This window comes from Canis lupus, chromosome 3 (genome assembly GCF_003254725.2).
Source record: "Canis lupus dingo isolate Sandy chromosome 3, ASM325472v2, whole genome shotgun sequence".
Classification (NCBI taxonomy): Eukaryota; Metazoa; Chordata; class Mammalia; order Carnivora; family Canidae; genus Canis; species Canis lupus.
This window is the reverse complement of record NC_064245.1, coordinates 85,489,120-85,509,664: the sequence shown is the minus strand read 5'-3', so window position 1 is coordinate 85,509,664 and position 20,545 is coordinate 85,489,120. Positions and strand designations below refer to the sequence as shown.

The window sequence follows — 20,545 nt, the reverse complement described above, 5'->3', positions numbered from 1 at the left end:
CTGGGATCGAGTGGGGAGTCTGCTTCTCCCTCCTCCTCTGCACACCACCCCCCCACCCCCGCCGACCCCCGCTGGTGCTTGCTCTCTCTGTCTCTCTCAAATAAATAAATAAAATCTTAAAAAAAAAAAAAAAGTGGATCCTGTGGACTTCTTAAAGCCGCACCACCGATAGGGCAAAGTACTCGATTAAACAAGCATATATTAAAAAAAAAAAAAAAAGGTTTGACGAAACATCAAGTATACTTGAGCAGGGTGATTGATAGCAAATTTAATTGCAATTTCTACTCTGCTGCTTGGGTCTGTGGCGACTCCTGTGTTAACAGTAATAGGCTCAGTGAGACTTGCTTTGCTGAGCAAGGGCCCCCTATTCATGGCAACTGCCGAAGTGATGACCTCTGCTACGGTGACAGTTTTCCTTTTGACAAGAAAACAACCACCCAGAGGTCACTCCGGACATATTTTCTGGCCGCACAAGGAGCCCCCCGCAGCCTCCTCCCACCTCATAATCTCAAAGCACATGCTTGCCAATGAACACATTTCCAGGCCCACGGGCAAACACGTGTCAATAGATTTGGGAGGCTGCTGTTGACGTGAATGTGTGCTTCATCTTGGCCTTTGGGATTCTCCATCTGCCTCCTCTCAAGTCCTCTAGACTCCTTGGGCCTAAATATCCTTATCTATAAATGTGGGGGGTGCTCCCACCCTGCTTCCAAACTCCCTGTGAGGGTCCACAGAGCAGTAGCAACATGCACTAGTGCTCAAAATGAAGTTACAGTTACTAAGATTTGGGCGGGGGGTGGGGGGATGCTGGATTTTCTTCCCTGTTTCCCTGATGGAACAGGAAAGTCATGCTGTTCAAAGAGCCACAAAAAGAAACATCTCAAGGCACCTGAGATCTTTGTAGGAAGTTTTAGGTTGTGAGCACCATGCCCAGGATGCATGTACAAAGTTGCTCTGATTCACAGTCACTGGGGATGAAAATAAGGTTGACCAGGAAGACTTTTCCACTGAAGTAAAAAGGCTCCCTCCCATCCCACAAAGGGCCACTCTATGCTCTGATTTCTCCAGGGCCAGCCTTCTGGCACATGTCACCATCTAAATAAACCATCACTCTTTAAGGGAACAAAGCAAAGGCTCCCTCTTCAACCAGGAGCAATACCTCCCGTGATGCATCGGCTTGAAATCAAAATGGGAGAAGACAACCCTGGGTTTGATTGTTTATTCAGGGAGGACTTTGAATGGGGAGAATGGGCTTCTGTGACCCCAAAGAATCCCATCTTCTAAGAACATGAACCCAAGATAATTTCAATTCCCTTTGTCTCCCTTGGAGGAACTGCTTGTTTAACAAAGAAAAAAAAAATATTTAAAGGGTTGTTTGAGATCTTCCGGTGAGGTCTCGCTGCAGCACAAAGAGGTGCTCTGTGTACAGGTCTGCCTAGAGTATCAAGAAGACATCTTCATTTCAATATCCCATGAGAAGTTATTAATGCATCGCTGTTGTCATGATCTCTTCACAGCTTCCTTAACGGATGATTTGCCATTGGAAACTGACTTGTTTTAAAAGGGATCCTAAGTTCTAAAAGAAAGCCTTGACAGCTGTATTTCTACAACTACAAACATGAAAGCTCTGGTCTGTCCTCAGAGGAGGAGACAAAAGAGGCAGGAAAATATTTATGACCAAACAGTTGGTTGCCACGGGAAAGAACACCGGCTTACCAGGTGAAGATGCCAAGCTCTTTCTGGTTCTCCACCACTTCTAAGCACTTCAAAGCACTTAATTTCCAGACTTCCAAAATGGGTTAGGGTAAGTGTTGATTATGCTCCGCACCCCCCAACTCAGCTTAAGAGTCAAATATAGAACAAAAAAAACCTGAACGAGAACATTCAACTACAAGTCAGCAGATCTGGAGTTTTAGGTCTGCTCTGTTAACTCGCTGTGTGATCTTGGACAAGTCATAGGAAAAAAAAAAAAAAAGGAACTAGCCAACATTCACTGAGCACTCAGCAAGTACCAGGCAATGAGTATGATAAGCATTATCATCCCAATTCCTTGGAGGAACTTTATAATTATGTCTCGTTATTATGTTTGTTTTGGAGAAGAGGAATTTGAGTCTAAGAAAGGTTAGGCAGCTTGCCTGAGACCACCCACCAGGAAGTGGAGGGTTAAGTTCACATCCGTACTACTGAGGGCCCAGAACCCCGGCTCTTCCCACCTACTGCTACCCAAGACGTTGCCTTGCAACTTTGTGGAAGACCTAATTTGCCAGGTCAGGAGACAGCTGGGAGATCACATTTGTACGTATGTGCATGGATACGTGGTCTCTGAAAAGCACAAAGCCACTACCAAGGCTGAGAAATGTGGTATGTATTGCTTCTACCTACATCTGAGAAGAACCTTCAACTACATTTATGGTCAGCTCAAGCTCCTATGACAAAACACCATAGTCTGGGTGGCTTATCCACCACAGAAAATGATTTTTCAGAGTTCCACAGGCTGATAATGTGCGACCAGAGTGCCAGGCTCCCATGAGAGCCCTCTTCGGCGGGGACTCCTTGGTGTATCCTCAGAGGGCGGAGAGCAGAGCACAGAAAGCAAGGCCTCTCGTGCCTCTTGGAAGGACACTAATCCCATTCATGGCAGCTGCACTTCATGACCTCATCTCAGCTTAACTACCTTGCAGCGGCCCCGCTTTCTAATACCATCACCCCCTGGAGAGTAGAGTTTCAATATATGAATGTTGAGGGGACACAAACGTCCCGTCCATAAACAGAGTGATCACAGCAATCTCTCCCTCTGAGTTGGGAAATGAACAGGGGAAGAGTGTAGTAGGTAGAGACCACAGAGATTCCTCCTTCCTGATCAAGAAACAAGGCTGATGGGCAACGAGATGCTCCATGTGGCATCTTCTCCAATACGTAGATCTTTCAACCTCCATGTCCTGTCTGTTAACCTGACAGCTCTGGTTCTGGTGCCTTCTGCATATATAAGGAGCACTTGCTTTGTAGCTGGAAGGATAAATACTTTACCCATTGTTTGCCTTTGGGATAAATATGTAATGTCATATAGGAGACACTAGGTCGGGGTGCATGCTTCTATCCCCTTCCTGCTAGATGGAAGAGTTAAGAAAATCATTGTGCCTCTCCCTACCACTCCTGTCACGTGTGTGCCAAGCTATCTGCTTCTGGCTAAATGGAAAGTTTCATTGCTGGGATCCCTGGATGGCGCAGCGGTTTGGCGCCTGCCTTTGGCCTGGGGCACGATCCTGGAGACCCGGGATCGAATCCCACGTCGGGCTCCCTGCATGGAGCCTGCTTCTCCCTCTGCCTGTGTCTCTGCCTCTCTGTCTCTCTCTGTGTGACTATCATGAATAAATAAATAAAATCTTTAAAAAAAAAAAAGAAAGTTTCATTGCAAAAATAATAATAATAAAAATAAATAAAAATTTAAAAAATTAAAAATAAATAAAAAATTTTAAAAAAGGAAGTTTCATTGCAACCAGCACCTAAACACTTACTGCTGCATTTTCTTCCCCACACCAAGCTGATGAAGAAGGCATCTTAACATCCACTCCCCACAAACCAGTCACACGCCTCCAAAACTAAATCGAAGGTAAAAAAACATTTAAAAAACATATTTTCAATGGGTAAAACTCTTCATTTTTCCAAATCCTGGAACTACCTTTTCCCCACTATTTATCAAGACTTCTCTTCCATTACAAGCCAGAGTTCTCTCCCTTGCTTCAGGCTGTATTTTTCTCTCCATAGCACCAATTGCTATTAACATCTGATATATTTTAATTCTTTTGTTTATTGTTTATTCATAGCATCTCTGCCAGAATTAAGGTGTGTGGCTATATTATTTATCATCCAGACCAAGAGATTTTGGAGAGTGAAAAAAAAGCACTAATACAAATGATGCCAGGACGAAACGGACACGTTCCTGGGGAAACGAAGGTGTGGTCACCCTAACTACAATGTAAGTTACATAAGCTCGGGGACTTGGGTCTGACTTTTCTCCCCCAGTGTCCCCACTGTCTAAATTAGCACAAGACACCCATGGGATGCTCCATAAATAAGTACTGAGTCATGATGGCTCCAAGCATAAGCTCTCAGTGGACTGCAGGGGTTCAAACTCTGCCTCTGACATCAATGAATTACGTCATTTCCCTGCGGTAATTTCCTTGACCACCATATGCTTCAATTTCCTCATCTGTCAGATGGTGACACTAATGAGAGCGCCCACCTCACATGCCTGTGAGAACTAACTGAGCTTATCAACAGTGCAATCCTGAGCACAGGGTCCACACCCTTCAAGAGAGGGCACTCCAAAATGTTGGCTACCACCATGACTGTTGGCCATTCCAAGACTGTCTTTTTTTTTTTTTTAAGATTTTATTTATTTATTCATGAGAGAGAGAGAGAGAGAGAGGCAGAGACACAGACAGAGAGAGAAGCAGGCTCCATGCATGGAGTCCAATGTGGGACCTGATCCTGGAGTTCTGAAATGCAGCTTGAGCATGGAGCCATCCAGATCCAGTAGGCAGGACGGGCTGCCCACCCACAACAGGACCTAAGACAGCCGCTGCTGCCATGCTCAGTGCTGGCTCCAGCCAACCACCCTGTTCCACACGCGCCCTGGCCCCACGGCTTTGCACGGAGGTGACCGCACATGTTCTGTTCAAGTGCGTCTGAGAGCCTACTGCGGGGGAAAGTCCCCATGAATAGAAGGTGACAATAACAACCACCGTCCCCACCAGAAGACCCTTGAGTCCCACTGTTGACGTCCAGAGAAAGAGCGGGGAAGCATAGTGTGGATTGCATTAAGTACATGCGGAAAATCAAGAACTGATATTTTTCTCTGTTCAAACAGCTTTTTTTAATTTGCTATGGTGTTTATAACAAAAGGCAGGTGCTCAACCACTGAGCCACCCGGGTGTCCCCATTCCAAGACTGTCTTAAGAAGGCGCACAGAGCAAATGGTTATGACACTGCCTACCCACCACCCCTTAACATGACAACAGTAGAAGCCTCCTTGTGTCCATAGGATTTCCTGGCTGCTCTTGGCTGATCCTGAGATCGGCCCCCTGGCCTGAGGCTGGCCTAGGGGAGCTCTCTCCCCAAACTGAGGAGCAACATTTTTCCCTAGAGATCAAAGATGTGGAGTCTGTGGTCCTCATGCAATCGACAGTCACATTGCCCAATCTACAGAAAAGGCAGGTCTACAAAAAGAAATGATGGCTGCTGAGGGCAGAGGAGGGAGTCCGGGGTACTTGAGGCCTGGCTGCATTTCTGCCTCTCTGATGGCTCAACCAATCCCTCTGAGGTCCTATGAGCCAGGAATCTCCTCTGTGGCCCCAGCTACTTTAACCTGCCAAATGTAAATTAAAAGGTCCTGACAAGGGCAGTGGTAGAGAGATTCATCACACTAATATACAACTGACTTAAAATAATTTTTTAAAGGGGATGAGGAGGAGAAGGAGAGGATGATAAATACTTATTGGTGCTCACCCTTTGCCAGGCACCATGGGGAGACTCTGCTTGTACCACTATGTTGTGGGTACCATATTCATTCCCATTTTATGGACGAGACAGCCAAGACTCAGATATCCAAAGAAACCTTCCCAAGGTCACACAATTAGTTTACTGGATGTCCCTGCTGGCTTCCTAGCAGCACTTCTATCCTAGGTGATTAATCTAAGCCAATTAACAGATGGTAGTCTCCTGGTGAATGTTAACAGACCAGGATTGGGAGCATGTCCTACACTAGCCCAATTAGACTGGAGAGAAAGACTTCTATCCCATGGCTCGGGTGTTTGCTTCTCCTGCTTAGGAGAACCAGCCTCAGAAGAAAGCTAAGCTCCTTCTTCTAAGAAAAGAAGAAGAAAGAGAAAGCAGAAGAGTTCTCTTTCTCTTGAAGGGAGAAAGCTGATGTTAAAATTAGCACAGTGGAAGAGCAATCATAAAATACAGGTTGTCCTGTTCAATTTGAATTAGAGATAAACAATTAATAGTGTTTTGACATAAATCTGTCAAATATTGCATGTGTCATACTTTTTTTTTAGAAGTAGGCTGCACACCCAGCATAGAGCCCAGCATGGGGCTTGAACTCAGAACCCTGACATCATGACCTAAGTTGAGATCAAAAGTCAGGTGCTTAACTAACTGAGCCACCCAGGTGCACCAAGGGCCATACTTCAATACTAAAAAAAATTACTGTCTATCTGAAATTCAGATTTCTCAAGTGTCCTGCATTTTTTTTAAAGATTTGTTTATTTGAGAGAGAGTGAGCACACATGTGCATGCACACAAGCACAGGGGTTCAGCGAGGAGTCCAAACGCCAGGCTCCATCTCATGACCCTGAGATCATGACCTGACCCAAAACCAAGAGTCAGACGCTTGACCAACTGCACCTGCCAGGCACCTCACAGGTGTCCTGTATTTTTATTTGCTAAGTGTGGCATGGTGGAGAGAAGGGGTATACACAATGAAGAAGTAGTACACACTACCTCTGAGCTTCTGGTTATGCAAGGTCATTGATTTCTTTACTGTTTAAGCCCTTGAGAATTTCTGTCACTTGTACCCCAACGCATCCTATCTCATGCAAGTCAGAGGTTCCAACCCAAAGGGGAAGGACACAGAGCCAAAGGCACACCACTGTACAACTCCTAAGGGGACAGAAACTAAACGCCATATTCAAATCTAAAAAGCTAGTGCTTAGGACACTTTTTTAGGAAACTTGTTTTTTTCAGAGCTATACAAATGCAGCTTAACAGACTTACTGGAATTCTTCAGATTCTCTTCAGTCAATGTAAATTTTTTATTATAAAGTCATGGAATGTGAATTCACTTAAACTGTAAAACCCCTTCATGAATACTAACAAACTCTAAAATCTCGACAAAGATGACTGTTCATAGCCACCAAAAACACAAAACATCTAGCAATTCCAGATTAAGAATGCCAATTTTTAGACACTCATATTTCCTTGTCATTTTGTTAAAAAAAAAAAAAAAACGATTAGCTCCATAGCAAAATTTGACTTTAGAGCAAACCTGGGGCATTATAAAATAATCAAATAAAATAGGAAGTGAGTATAGGAATGAACAGAACTGAATAACCAAATGGGTAACCATAGGACTAAGATGTGTTTCAGGGTAAAAGTCCTGTGTGTGTGTGTGTGTGTGTGTGTGTGTGTGTGTGTGTGTGTCTTGGGCATATTATTTACTTAGCGTCAAAAAATCTCAAGGAAATGAACCCAACAAGTTTACATGTGATGTCAGGTATATCATCAATGAACAAGAACAATATGTTGAGTTAGCCATTATTGTTACGAAAAGACAAAACAATCCCTGTATCTTTATTTGCATCTACCAGTTTCAAAGCCCTGCTCTTGGGCAGAGGCTTCTCCGTAACGTGGAACACAGAGCATTAACATCACCGTCATCTAGGCTCCCTTCGAGCCCATAAAAAGCCACAATTCAGGGCATGTCAGTAGAGAACTACTGTGAGGTTGAGAAAGGTCTAACAAAGATATCTTTGGAAAACAACAAGATATATATGTGTGTATGCAACTGGATTAAAAGAAATGTGATTTGTGATATTCCTGAACATAACATGTTATGAAAATCTAAACTGGCTATTAATCTATACATTTTACAAAAATCCAACCAAAATACCAACCGCTTGGTTGGTTTGTTTTGGTGGGATCGGAGAAAGCTTGCTAAAATGTTTGCAAGTTTTATCTGGAAAAAGTAACAAATAAGAAACATGTGAAAAACAAGAGCAAAGGGAAAGAGACTAGCCCAAACAGATGTCACAAGTATTGTAAAGCCAAATCATTAGAATAACGTGGTACGACCCCAGGGTTACACAGGAAGCTCCAAGGAACAGAACAGAAAGTTCAGAAAAAGATCCACAAACATATAAGGATTTGTTCAACGACATATGTAAGTATCCAAAAATCTGTGGGGGAGAAAAAGTGGATTCATCAATAAAAAATATAAAATGTTGGCTACCACCTAGGAAGAAAGAACATAAATGGCTTGTGAGTTTTGCTGGTAAGATGGCTCTTAAGGCCTGAAGTAGTAGAAGCAAATGGGAGAACAGAATCCATCCCAGGACAGAATGCTAACAGGTGACAGCCCTAAGCCCTCAACTCCCCCTCCTGACAGGATTCCCAGCAACAAAGGGAATACTGTCAACTGGTGTGCCTCCTTCCCCCTCCCCGTTGGACCTCACTGGGTTTCCTTCCACACCCCCACCCCTACCCCCACCCCCACCGCCAACCCCTCTTCTCAGCCAGCGTTTCTCTACCACCCAATCCCCACTCCGAACACAAAAGGATTCTGGGAAGTTAAGAGAAGTTCTCTACAGTATTTTGGATTCCCTGATCCCCCCAGTCATTGTAAGGCATCGAGAGTTAACCAAACTTCAGGAATACGTCTTACCTGTTTCCTCTTTTCAGGGGGAAGTGATGGATCACCATCCTACAAAGGAACAAATGTTACACTTTACTTAAAAAGCAAACAAACAAAAAGATGTACTTAGATTCGAGGAACTGACCCAAACTCTGAAGCAAATTCAGACCCTCCCACTCCTGCCCCCTGCGATCAATAGTGTGGGGAGCCAAAGTCAAATATATACTTTTTAAATATTAAGTATCAACTGAACCAGTTATGTTGGAAAAACCTCTAAGAAATCAGTTCTAATTAGGACCAAACCCATATACTTTCTAAAACCACAGGAAACAGCTAAATATATGAATAAACTGTACTTATCAAAATTATTTTTGAGCAAAGCCCAAACTGAGATAATACAGTTCACTTGGTTTGAGCTGAATTCCTCTTTTAAATGGTTAGATCCAGGGCACTGGGTGTTATATATGTTGGCAAATTGAATTTAGATAAAATTTTAAAAATAATAATAATAAAATAAAAATAAATAAATAGTTAGATCCAAAGGAATAATAATGGACACACACATGCTTGAATTTTCTCTATGGGCAGAACAGGTAGGGAAGAGGGGATATGATATGCTCAAAATAAAAGAGAATTAACTGAGAACTTCCAGTCCTATCAGACTTTCTGTCCTAAAAGGATTCAATCTTACCCCCTCTTTTGGTGCCACCTGGGAATAAAAAGGGCTCAGGTGAACATTCAAATGCTCCGTAAACGAGTACTCTTCTCTCCAATGCTACCTGTATGTAACCTGTGGAATCTTCTGATCTGTTTCTGCTCCAAAATGAATCAGTGAATCCCATACAGAGAGCTAAACGTTAGCCATCGGGTGAGCACCCCAAAACAGAGATTGCATCTGTGATAGAAAAAAAGTAGAATGGAAAATGGTGCTCATGGGGATCCCTGGGGGGCTCAGCAGTTTAGCATCTGCCTTCGGCCCAGGGCGTGATCCTGGAGACCCGGGATCAAGTCCCGCATCGGGCTCCCTGCAGGGAGCCTGCTTCTCCCTCTGCCTGTGTCTCTGCCTCTCTTTCTCTCTGTGTCTCAAATGAATAAGTAAAATATTAAAAAAGAAAGAAAGAAAAGAAGAAAGAAAGAAAGAAAGAAAGAAAGAAAGAAAGAAAGAAAGAAAGAAAGAAAGAAAGAGAGAAAAAGAAAGAGAGAGAGAAAGAAAGAAAGAAAGAAAGAAAGAAAGAAAGAAAGAAAGAAAGAAAGAAAGAAAGAAAGAAAGAAAATGGAGCTCAGCAGTGGTACCCTCCGTGTCAGCACAATCTGTATCCTTAAAAATCTTGCCACATGAAAACCGAGAGAATCTAAATGCCTGGGCTAAGGGAAAGGTTAAAGAAACTATGGAAATCTTACTATGCAAATGTTTTTAAAAATGAACTAAATTTGTATGTGTGGCCTAGAGAGATGACCCAGGCAGAGCACCGAGGGCAAAGCAAGTGCTGGAACATTTGGTCCAACAGAACTCCACGATGATGGAAGTGGCCTGTGTCTCACGGTCCAATACGGTGGCCCTCACAGAAACCTTCTATATCCACGTAATCCCACACAGTAGCCACCTGCCACCTGCGGTGATGGGGCCCAGGAAACGTGCTGGGCCTGAAGAACAGAGTTTTTGATTCTACTGAATTGTAATTAATTTGAAATGAAATTTAAATGATCGCATGTGGCTAGCGGCTTCTGGATTAGTGCAGATTTATAATACGGATCTTCTTTAAAAAGCCCCAATGGGGGGTGCCTGGCTGGCCCCGTCGGTGGAGCAAGTGACTCCTGATCTCCATCTAGTCTTACCTGTTTCCTCTTTTCAGGGGGAAAAGTTCTAGCCCCGAGTTCTAGCCCCATCCTGGGTGTAGAGATTACTTAAAAAAAAAAAAAAAAAAAAAAAAAGGATAAAAAACCCCATATAAATAAAGTAACAGGGAGGCACGTACAAACACACGTGTCTGTGTGCGTATTTCGGAGGTGCCGGGGCAGGCAGTCTGGACGCACACACACATCGGCTAGCGCCCGGGACTGGGTTGTGGAGGTAACAGGGGTCACAATTTCCCTTCCTCACTTCTCCACTTTGGAGCTTTTTGAATGCAATCTTTTTTTTTTTTTTTTAATTGTAATGAAGTGGCATGTTGAGATCCCCACTTTTTTTTTTTTTTTTATTTCAGTTCCAGGGTAACCCACTTCCGATCTTAATGCGGGCACAAGAATGTCCCGGGACGTAATACTTACGATCAGCTCCCGGTATTTCTTCTTCAGGGACTGGTGGCGCTCTCGAAGCTGATTGGCCATGAGTTTGTACTGGTCCCTTTCTTGCTGGCATGTGTCCAGCTCCTTGGAGAGGATCAGCAGGGCTTCCTTTTTACTCTCCAGCTTTCTTTTGCACACTAGGTACTGCAAAACAAACACGTCCAAGCAGCTGATCAAACACACCCACCGACCTCCGTTTAACACGCACTGTCTTTAACACACCCTGCAGGCCTGCTTTACTTTTGTTGCATTTTTTTTCTTTATTTTTAGAGATCACATATACAGATGTCTGCAGCAGGTATACGACATACAGACTGCTACAGTACACGACATACGCCCCTCACGACAGAACCAAAACCTTGGATGATGGTGAACTTTGGCAAACTGGATAGACAGATAAAATAATTTAACTGACATATAAGCAAAAAAGCAAATATTTTTTTTACATGACACAGATAGCTGGACTCAACTTTTGTTTTAAAAGGATCTGTATATTCGGTAAGATGGGGTAAAATTTTATTAAAATTTAATGAAATGATATACACAGATTATTCAATACAGATTTTGTAAAAATATCGATAACTCTTGGTCACGTGTTTTTTACGATTTTATTCTTGATGCTTTGCTGTGTTTTCTAAGTTGTCCTGATTAAACCCATATGGCTGTACTATAATAAAGAAATACAAAAAGTGTTATTAGAAATAGCTTCATTGAACTATAAATCACTGCAGTAGATTTTACCTGCCCATTCAGCCCAGCAGACATTTTTCTCACCTGAGAAATGTTTGCTAATTCCACCAAGATGTGTGCAACTTCCGTAATTCCAATGCAGGCACCTGCTACCCAACTCTGTGAGCAAAGTATTTTAGCCACACTTCGATTACCCACCAAACAGGTGGGTACCAGGTACCTAGCTGGAACACAGGGTGGGGTGTACCTAGCTGGAACTCTTCCTCAGACACACAGGATTTCTTGGTCCCTCCTTCCCCCCCTTCCCCCCTTCCCCTCACCCCTACCCTGACCATGAACCACCCTCAGCTGATAATCACCCAGCACGTGGGCCAGTGTGAGCCTGACTGGGACTCTTTACTTTTCTTGGATATACTGCACCGTCTGGCGTTATTCACGTATGTGAAATGTGGCATTAAATACCTTTTGAATTTGCCCCGTAAAAGACCAAATTCAGAGCATTCATGAAAACAATTTATAGTTTCATTATACACTCTGACATGAGCACTTTGTCATTATGGACGCTCACACAAAGCAGAGAGAGAATCGGCGCTCCCGTACCATTGGAGTCAATGCTCTTTTATGGACAAAAAGCATTACTCATATATAGTGCTTGCTTGGAACTGACTTTGTTAAGTTCAATTTCAAATAAATGAAAGGGGAAAAAGAGTTTTGTGCATTAGCACAATTTTTTTTCCTTAAAAAAAAAAAAGTAATTGCTTGGCTTCAAAAACAAAGGGGAAAGAAAAGCCATTCGGAGACAGATTTGAGTTCTAAGAGAGGACGCTTCCACCTTGGGTGAATCTTATTCCCGGCAGTAATGAGGTTGGAATCTTGCCTTAAAATGTCCTGGACTTTTAAGACTTTGACATCGTCTTCGTGGAGGCAAAATGGTTCTGTTGCCACTGTGATTTCTCAGGAGTAAAATCCCCAACGAGTAAATATCAGAGGAGAGTGGCTCAAATATCTCAACTGCAATGTCCTAAGGGAGGTATTGAGATTTCACAGGAAGAAATCCCATTTACACACAATTTAGCAGATCTGCCCTCGCGCCTTTGGTGCTTTGCCCATGATCAGCAGCCTCCGTTGTCACTGCCATTAGTACTGGTGGCACAAAGACGGCCACCTTTGTCCCTTCAATTTTTCAGATCCAACTCTGAGGCCGCAAAGGTACTGTCTTTCAACTTTGGGGAAGAAAATCCTAATTGCACCGAGACATTGTAAGGTGCTCTGGCTGAGATTAGCTGGAAGATCTGGCCCACGAAGGGAAGACTGGCAAAGTGGAAATTCACGTTCCCCGACCCTGAACTGCTTGCTGTCTGTTAGGATCCAGGACAGAAGCTGTTTCTCCCCCAAGACATGGTTCAAACAGGGCCTCGGAAGCCGTGAAGCGCAGTAATAGGACTCGCTTCCCTGGGGCCTAAGGTACGAAGCGAAAGCAGGCACAAAGGGCTCTGCTGAGACCCAGTGGCCTGGGATCTGCAGAGCAGGATCCCTGCAGTCCCTTCAGGGCATGCAAAACAGGACAATTATACCTTCACCCAAGGGTAAGAGAGCAAACACATCCTAGTAGAACCTAAAGCCACGGCAACAACAGGGGGATCCCTAGGAAGCCGCTGCTCTACCGACCACTCTTTCTTCCACGTACTATGGTTTAGAACAGCAAATTGCAAAATTTGCATTCAGTGTCATTTACTTTTGTCAATAGAACAGATCTCAGGCTGGAGCCTCATTTCTGCAAGAGCTCAAAGTGGTGCTGCCCTGGCGAGGGTGGGACGGCTCCCCCGTGGTCCCTCGTGCGGCAGCATCAAGAAGGAACACCGATCTGTGTCCCCCGGGGATGCTCGTGAAAGTGCAGATTCCTGGCCTCAGCTCAGACCCATTGAGTTGGAATCTCAGGTACTGGCAGGAATCTGCACTGTTCGCACATAGCCCAGGGGGTTCCTACTGCAGCTGCACTTCGAAAACCCAGGCTCGAGAGGCCTCTAGCTTCCCGAGGTCTCCAAAGTTAGAACCCTAACTACTATAGTTAGAGAGGCCAGCAGCGGCCCATGGATCCAGGGCCAGGGCACGGTCTCAGAACCGCCCCGGGGATAGCTGCGCCTCTTTCTGTAGCACAGAGGGGTTCTGACCAAGTACCAGCACGCTACAAGTACAAGCACGGCTACATTATTCTGCACCTGGCCAAAGAGCCTACGTATGTTATTAAAACAATAGAAAACCCTGGGAGAAAAACGAAAAAAAAAAAAAAAAAAAAAGAAAAAGGAAAAAGAAAACCCTGGGAGAGGGTTGTGTGTGCAGGAGCCGAGACCAGGGGATGGGAAGGAATTTCTCGTACTCGTTCTAAAATGGTTATCGTTTACTCCCTGGGATGGCAGCTGTTAAAATGACCCATTTCCTATCCCTCTGATTGGAAACAAACACCAGAAAAACTGGAAGGAACCGGAAGGGAAGGGTCGTGAAGAGCCTCCTTGTTGGCAGCTCTGAACAACTGGCAAGTGCATGGATCCAGCCCCAGCCTCAGGAGGTTCCACAAATGGAACAGAAAGCCAGGCAAACCAACGTGCTGTGCTGGAGACAGTTCAGCTCCTAGAGGAGGAGGATGGGGGAAGTGTAGACGACGGAGGACGTGGACAGTAGAAAATCACCAGGCGGAGCCAGGCGGCCTCCGTCCAGAAGGGGGTCTAGTGAGGAGCTGATGGTGAGCTGCGGTGGCCCTGGAAAGCCACACAACACCAGGAACAGAACAAACACACACCACCTGGAAAATGAGAGGGGTTCCCAGGGTGCCCTGTGACTTGAGGGACCCAGGATTTTAACACCGCCATCTAGTATCCTTGGGGGTAATGGGTGTCCTGGAAAACACAGGGGTGGGTAGGGGCTCCAGTCCAGGAGGTAAGCCTCGCGTCAAGCCCCCAGAAATTGCTTCCTCCGACTTATCTAGGACAGAGCAGCCTTAAGGATTTCCAAAGATCACCCTTGACAGTGGCAATTCCGGAATCCCTGGATAGCAGGGGCCACAGGATGCCACCCGGTGGCAGTGGGTGCTGGGCTGTGCTTGCAATAACAAGCTGATTGATGCCTATGTGGCTGACACTGGCGCCTCTAATATTTCCAGCTTTCCTTTCCTGCCAGGCCCGTGGCAGGCCTGTCCCTCCCCATGCTTTGGAGGAAGGTAGAGCCATGAGACTTGCTTTAGCCCATAAAATGGGCCTGGAGGGGACATGAGGTACTCCCAGGGTGAAAACGCTTAAGAGTCAAGGTAAGAATCGCCACGCCTTCCCCTCCCCCGTTGCAACAGGTGTGGAAGCAGGTGTGGCTACGGAGATGCCCAAGAACCAAACAGCAGAGAGGGTGATGCCAACACAGCAGATGCCTGCCCTGGAGAGTCGTCTGGGTCCACAGCAAAACTGACATGATCCAGAAGTAAAATTTTGTGGTGTTAAGGTACAGGGATTTGGGGAGGGGGGTGTTTGGTACCAGGGCGTAATTTAGCCCGTCCTGACTCATGCAGTCCATATCAAAGAATGCGAGAGGGAGACAGGCGGAGATGATATCTGCCCCTGCTCTCTGCTTCTGCTGAGCCACCACGACAGGAAGATCCACTATCCCCAGTATTATCACCATGACCCAAAAGCACAGTTTTTGTGACAAATACTTTCCACGTGAGAAGGTGGACCTCAGGTGGAAGAGGTCACATAATGTGCCAAGGGGCCGCAGAGTCAGAATCTGAACCCAGACCTCTGGAGAGCCAGCCCCTGGAAGCCCCAATTCCTGAAAAACTAAGCATTCTGTGAAAAAGAAAAGAAAGAAAAAAAAATACCAGCATATTCGTGGCATCGGTTGCTACGTTGAGTTGGTATTCCCGGCACAGGGAAGCTAAGGAAGGGTGGTTTTGAATTTGGCTACTTTTTAGACCTGGAAAAAATGAAGGGAAACTTTGATTTCTGCACCCGCTCCCCTCCTAAACTAGGGGACCTGCCTCTTCTTTCCTCAGACGAGGCCGGAAGGAAGAAGAGAAAAACAAAAGACTCTCTCACCTGCGCTCCTTGAGAGGGAGCCAAGTGGAAGCAATAAGGCTTCTCTCCACTTAGAAGAAATGGGATCAACTGCCGGGCATCAGAGAACCAGAGGGTTATTTCCTCCAAAGCGGCCGGGCTGGAACTGTTGTCTGTAAGCTGTAGCCGGTCTCAGCTGCCCACTCAACAAATATTTTCTAGGTGCCTCCTCTGGGTGAGGCACAGAGCCAAACACTGGTCTCCCAAAGGGATCAACGGTCCTGCTGATTGTTTGTTTCCTTCTGGAAATTTTATTTTATTTTATTTTTTACATTTTTTAATTTAAATTCAATTTGCCAACATATAGTAGAACACCCAGTGCTCATCCCATATCAAGTGGGCCCTGCTGATTTTGAAAAGGAAAAACATGATACCCGGATAACAAACCTTATTTCCACAATCCCTTGTGGGTTTTTCTGAATCCCTCCCTCCCCCCAGATGTTCTGAAAACTGAAAATGTGTTCATGTCCCACGAGTGACCTCAGCCAATGTGAGGGTGTTTATGGTCTTTCTGCCACCAACCATGAATATTCATACATTTGCTGAAGACAAATCAACGTGTTTGATTTCGATTAAGTCACTCCCCGGGAGTCAGCGGGGGCCGATACCTAATGTACCGTATGCTTATGGCATTTCCTCACAGGGTCCAAGAACTCCTGCATCTGAAATGCCTCTGGGGCCCAAGGATTTTGGACAGGGAACCTGACTTTTACTTGAAAGCCACCCTTGCAAATCTCTACATAGTCCCAGTGACACGTATGGGACTAAAACCCAATCTTCCTCAATCAGTAATTGTCCCAAACCTAAGCATTTTTTAGATTCTGACTTCCTCGTTCTGAGCCAGGAAAAACTAAAACTACGTTACATGCGGCCCATCTCCAGGCTGCCATAATGTAATGCTATGTGTCTGTTCCCACAGCCTCCTGTTTTCTTTCTTTTTTCCTTAGAATTGGCCTCCAGCGCTGGAACCTCACAGATAACCTCACAGATAAGCGACGTGGCCAACTGCAAAGAACAAGGTTCCTGGCTGCCGTCATTTCCAAGTCTGGGGTCGTGACGCGTTCATCGGTGTAGCGAGATCAATTCACTTGCAACCCTTCATTTTCTTTAAAAAAAATAAAATAAAAAGATGCCAGTAACCCATGCAATTTCACCAAAACTTTTCTTTTTGAACATGTGTGTAGGAATACACACACACACACACCCCTGCATATTTTCACACATTTATTGCAGACCGTCATTCTAGAAGCTTGTACACTACTGTTCTGTAGTAAGGCACTCTGCACGTTTACTCATTCACTGGACAAATATCTAACGAAGGTCACTGAGAAGGGTGAGGGTGGGAAGGGGGTGGTGGGGAGGAAGACTACATGGAGGAGACGGTGCTTAATGAGTTTTGAGAGATGAGTGGGCACAATGACACCCAAATAAAGACTATTCTGTAACGGAGATCATTAGTGCCTTGGGATGGAGGCCCAGCCCTGATTATAATTGATCCCTTCCCTGCCCACCTCATTGAGCTTGAAATGGAAGGTGCTATGCTAGAATTTGACTTTGTACACTTTTTCAAAATTAAAGGTATTATTATTCTAGCATTTCAAGAGAACAAAACACTTTCACAGACACTCCCTCGTTTGATGGTCTGCATCGTATGACAAGTGCGACGTGAACTGTTTTCTCTCATTTGACAAAGTAGCTGAGATTGTCTTTCCCGGACCGGGACTTTTTTTTTTTTTTTTTTTTTTTAAGATTTTATTTATTTGAGAGAGAAAGAAGAGAGGAGGAGGAGGAGTGAGTATGAGCAGAGAGAGAGGGAGAAGCAGACTCCCAGCTGAGCAGGGAGCGAGGCGTAGGGCCCGATCCCAGGACCCCGGGATCATGACCTGAGCTAAAGGCAGACGTTTAACAGACTGAGCCCCCCAGGCGCCCCTCATACCAGGACTTTTCACCACAAATTCCAGGCTCTTGTTAGTATCCTCTATGGTGCCACCTACAGTATTAGGAGGTCCACATATCAGTTCTTTTGGGTCTCACCACATTTTTAACAAGACACTTGCAGAGATCATTGTATTCTGAGAGTGGCACATTTTGAGTCATAGTATGTTGAGGCCCTGCTTGGAAGACAGGCAGCTCTCCTGGGGCCTTTTCAATCGTATCGTGGGGAAGGGCTGAGGCGCAAGGGGCCACCTAGCCATCTGCTCAGCCATCAGCCAACTCCATCCTGAGAATTCCGGCCGGCCGTGTGCTGATGACCACACTGGGCCCTTCACCAGCTGAATCATGAGCACAAGTCACTTCGTTTTTCAAAGGACACTTGCACACGGTTATGTAAGCTGTGATTCAGGCCCTGGGCGCTCTTCTCTTGGCTAACTCAAATCCACTCCCCAACCCCAACCAAGGCATCTCATCCATTCCAATGGTTTTCCTGTCATTTCTGTGCTGATTTCACCCATATTGGTATCATCAGCTCCCACTCTCATCTGCGTTCCCTCTCATCTCTACCTGGGTGCCTCCATCTGAACACTAGAGAGGCTGCTTGGTCTATGACCACATGAAGCCCTTTGTAACCTCAGGGCCTTTACACTGCTGTTTCCTCTGCTTGGATTGCATGGCTCATTCCCTGTTGTAATGTCTCCTTCTCAGGAAGCTCGTCCCTGTCTGTCACCACCCAGACTCTCAATCCTCTTATACTGTTATTTCCTTCATTGCACTTATTACTTGACCTTGAGTTATATAACTATTGGTTTATTTTCAACCTTTCTCTTTCTCTCTCTCTCTCTCTCTCTCTCTCTCTCTCTCTCCACGGCCACAAGGGCTTTGCTTCTTCATTCCATATGCTACACAATAAGAATCATGCACACTATGTAGTTGGGGCTCAATACGTACAGACAATGAATGAGGAAAACGTCATCCATTATCTTACCTCGACACCCTGTGACACACGTGGTGTTGTCCCCTTTTTTACAGACTCTCAAACTCACGGCTAGTAGAGACCTCAGGAATCCTCTAAGCCAGGCCCCTACCTGCACAGATGAGGAAGCTGGGACTGAGCATGGCCCACTGGCTTACCCAGGGCTGACTAGTAGGGCCCAGAGCCAAAACCCGAGCTGAGGGTTCCTCTCAGCCCAGTGCATCTCTCTCCACACACCTAATCAAGGTGCACATTCCCGGCAAGACATAAATGCCTATAAACTTAGGACTGGTGCCTGGTACTTTTTTATGGTGATAAAAATTATTAATATCATAAAAGAGATAATAATAGACAATAATATGTAGCCTGGTCATCATTCACTAATCGTTACTAACCATAGTATGCTCAGTGCTGTAAAGGGATACAAATGAAGCTCCCAGAAACCCAGGGAAAGACAGTTTAAAGCAATGGTCGAACACGACACCTGAAAGTAATGATGAACTATATGTCGGCTCATTGAATTTAAATTAAAAAACAATAATAAGTTAATGGTTGACATATCAGATCAAACTGCAGGATCTGATCAGCCTCTTTATCTCCAGCCAGAAGGAATTGGGATTCCTACGTTTGGATCTTGGCTTGACCACTCGCTTGGTCTGTGATCAGTTACTTAGCTGCTCTGTGCCTCAGTTTCTCCACTTGTTGAATGGGTATAATGATAGTGCCTTCATAGGGCTAATATGAGAATTAAAACAACTAGTACGTATAAAACATTTAAAATAGTGAGTGCTGCATGTGTGTTGCTCTTCTACTAGTTTTAATCGCAAGTAGAGGATCACAGCTCAAAGCGTGGGAGGAAGATATGAACATTATTTAAAATGGATCCCCGAGGATGGGTGGGGGGTACGTGGCGTTTGGGAATAGATGGTGTTGTGACAGGTAATGGTGATGGGAAAACACTATTCCCGGCAGGGACACAGCCACGGTGAAGCACAAAGGTGAGACACGGCAAGATGTGCTGTCGGGACAGAGAATGACACGCCGGGCTCTCTTGGGGGGGGGGGTATGAAACCTACATCGGATAGAGCTGGAAGGAGCGACAGGTGGGCGGCGAGGTCAGAAGGGGCCTGGAAGTGGTGCTGGGAGCTCAGGTTCTATTCTCCCGGCAAGCAGGAGCCCTGAGGGGCTCTCAACAGGGGGGTGACATCAAGAATCCTTTGAGGAAGACAATTTTGTCCTGGCATCACGGGGCGTAAGTTATCTTTGTCTACACAGCCTGGGTAAAATGGGTTGCCAAGCTCACGGGGCAGGCCGTGGGGACCAGGGCCGGCTTTGCAGACGCACCTGGGCATCTCGCAGTTTGACCTGGTCAAGCCTGCAAAGAACACACAGCCTGGGCTGATCCCTAATACGGTCCTGTTATCGCCCTGGGTAACGCGAGTCTGTGAGGTGCGCTGCTACCCAGGCAACCGGAGGCGGGCAGGGGTCCCACCTCCGCCACGGCAGCTGGTGTCAGAATCCTGCCAGCGGCCGAGTGGGTCGCGCGGCGGCCCAACCGCTTGTCAAAGGCCTGAGCCCAGCAGGACAAACCACAGGAAAACGCCCCACTTTCGGGTCACAGTGGGTGGGGTCGAGGGGTAGGCACCCGGTTCTCGTGCTCCCATGTCTGCCCCCCAGCCTAGGTGTACTTCCGCCTGGCCAAGGGTGGTACAGGGCCCACGGGACGCGTGCTCTCCTCCCTACCCACGAGAAAGGAGAGTTTGGGGTTGTTTCCGGTAAAGAGGAAGGAGGAAACAAAGTCGTATTTCCCCCCAATGTCTGCTATGGGCCAGGCGCTGCGAGGAGCTAATAATAAGGAGAAGTAGACCTCTATTTAATTACGATAGTAAGCGGGCGGCCACTACTCAGCGGACACTGCTGTGCTCCGGGTTGTCCGAAACGCCCGACTGGAAACATCACATTCAACCCACGGCCGCCCGCGAAGAAGTCGTACGATTAGCCCCAGGTTGGAGGCGAGGACGCTGAAGCCCAACGGGGTCAGGTCCCCTCCCCTGCTGAGTGCTGAGGAGCAGAGCCAGACGTTCACTTCTCGGCCGGGGCCCTCCGGCTGTAAGCCACGGTCACGACCCTGTGACGGAGGACGTG

At 45.9% G+C, this 20,545-nt stretch overlaps 1 protein-coding gene and 1 long non-coding RNA gene across 4 annotated transcripts in view; one reads left to right on the top strand and one right to left on the bottom strand.

Moving 5' to 3' along the window:
- CCDC149 (coiled-coil domain containing 149) overlaps positions 1 to 20,545 on the bottom strand; it is a 102,735-nt gene that overhangs the window by 58,150 nt on the left and 24,040 nt on the right. For both annotated transcript variants that reach the window (XM_025438617.3, XM_025438619.3), the window contains exons 2-3: positions 10,685 to 10,846; positions 8,447 to 8,485 (exon numbers count right to left, since the gene is read on the bottom strand). In XM_025438617.3, coding sequence (XP_025294402.3) covers positions 8,447 to 8,485; positions 10,685 to 10,846 — 201 coding nt within the window. The remainder of the gene's footprint in view (positions 1 to 8,446; positions 8,486 to 10,684; positions 10,847 to 20,545) is intronic.
- LOC112654154 (uncharacterized) lies at positions 1,678 to 16,632 on the top strand. 2 transcript variants are annotated; one of them, XR_003132839.3, is made up of 6 exons: positions 1,710 to 1,804; positions 3,542 to 3,610; positions 3,825 to 3,976; positions 14,733 to 14,878; positions 15,429 to 15,604; positions 16,437 to 16,632. It is a non-coding gene; the product is annotated as an uncharacterized LOC112654154 (long non-coding RNA). The 2 variants fall into 2 exon arrangements; XR_003132838.3 differs by lacking the exon at positions 3,542 to 3,610 and having other exon boundaries at positions 1,678 to 1,804.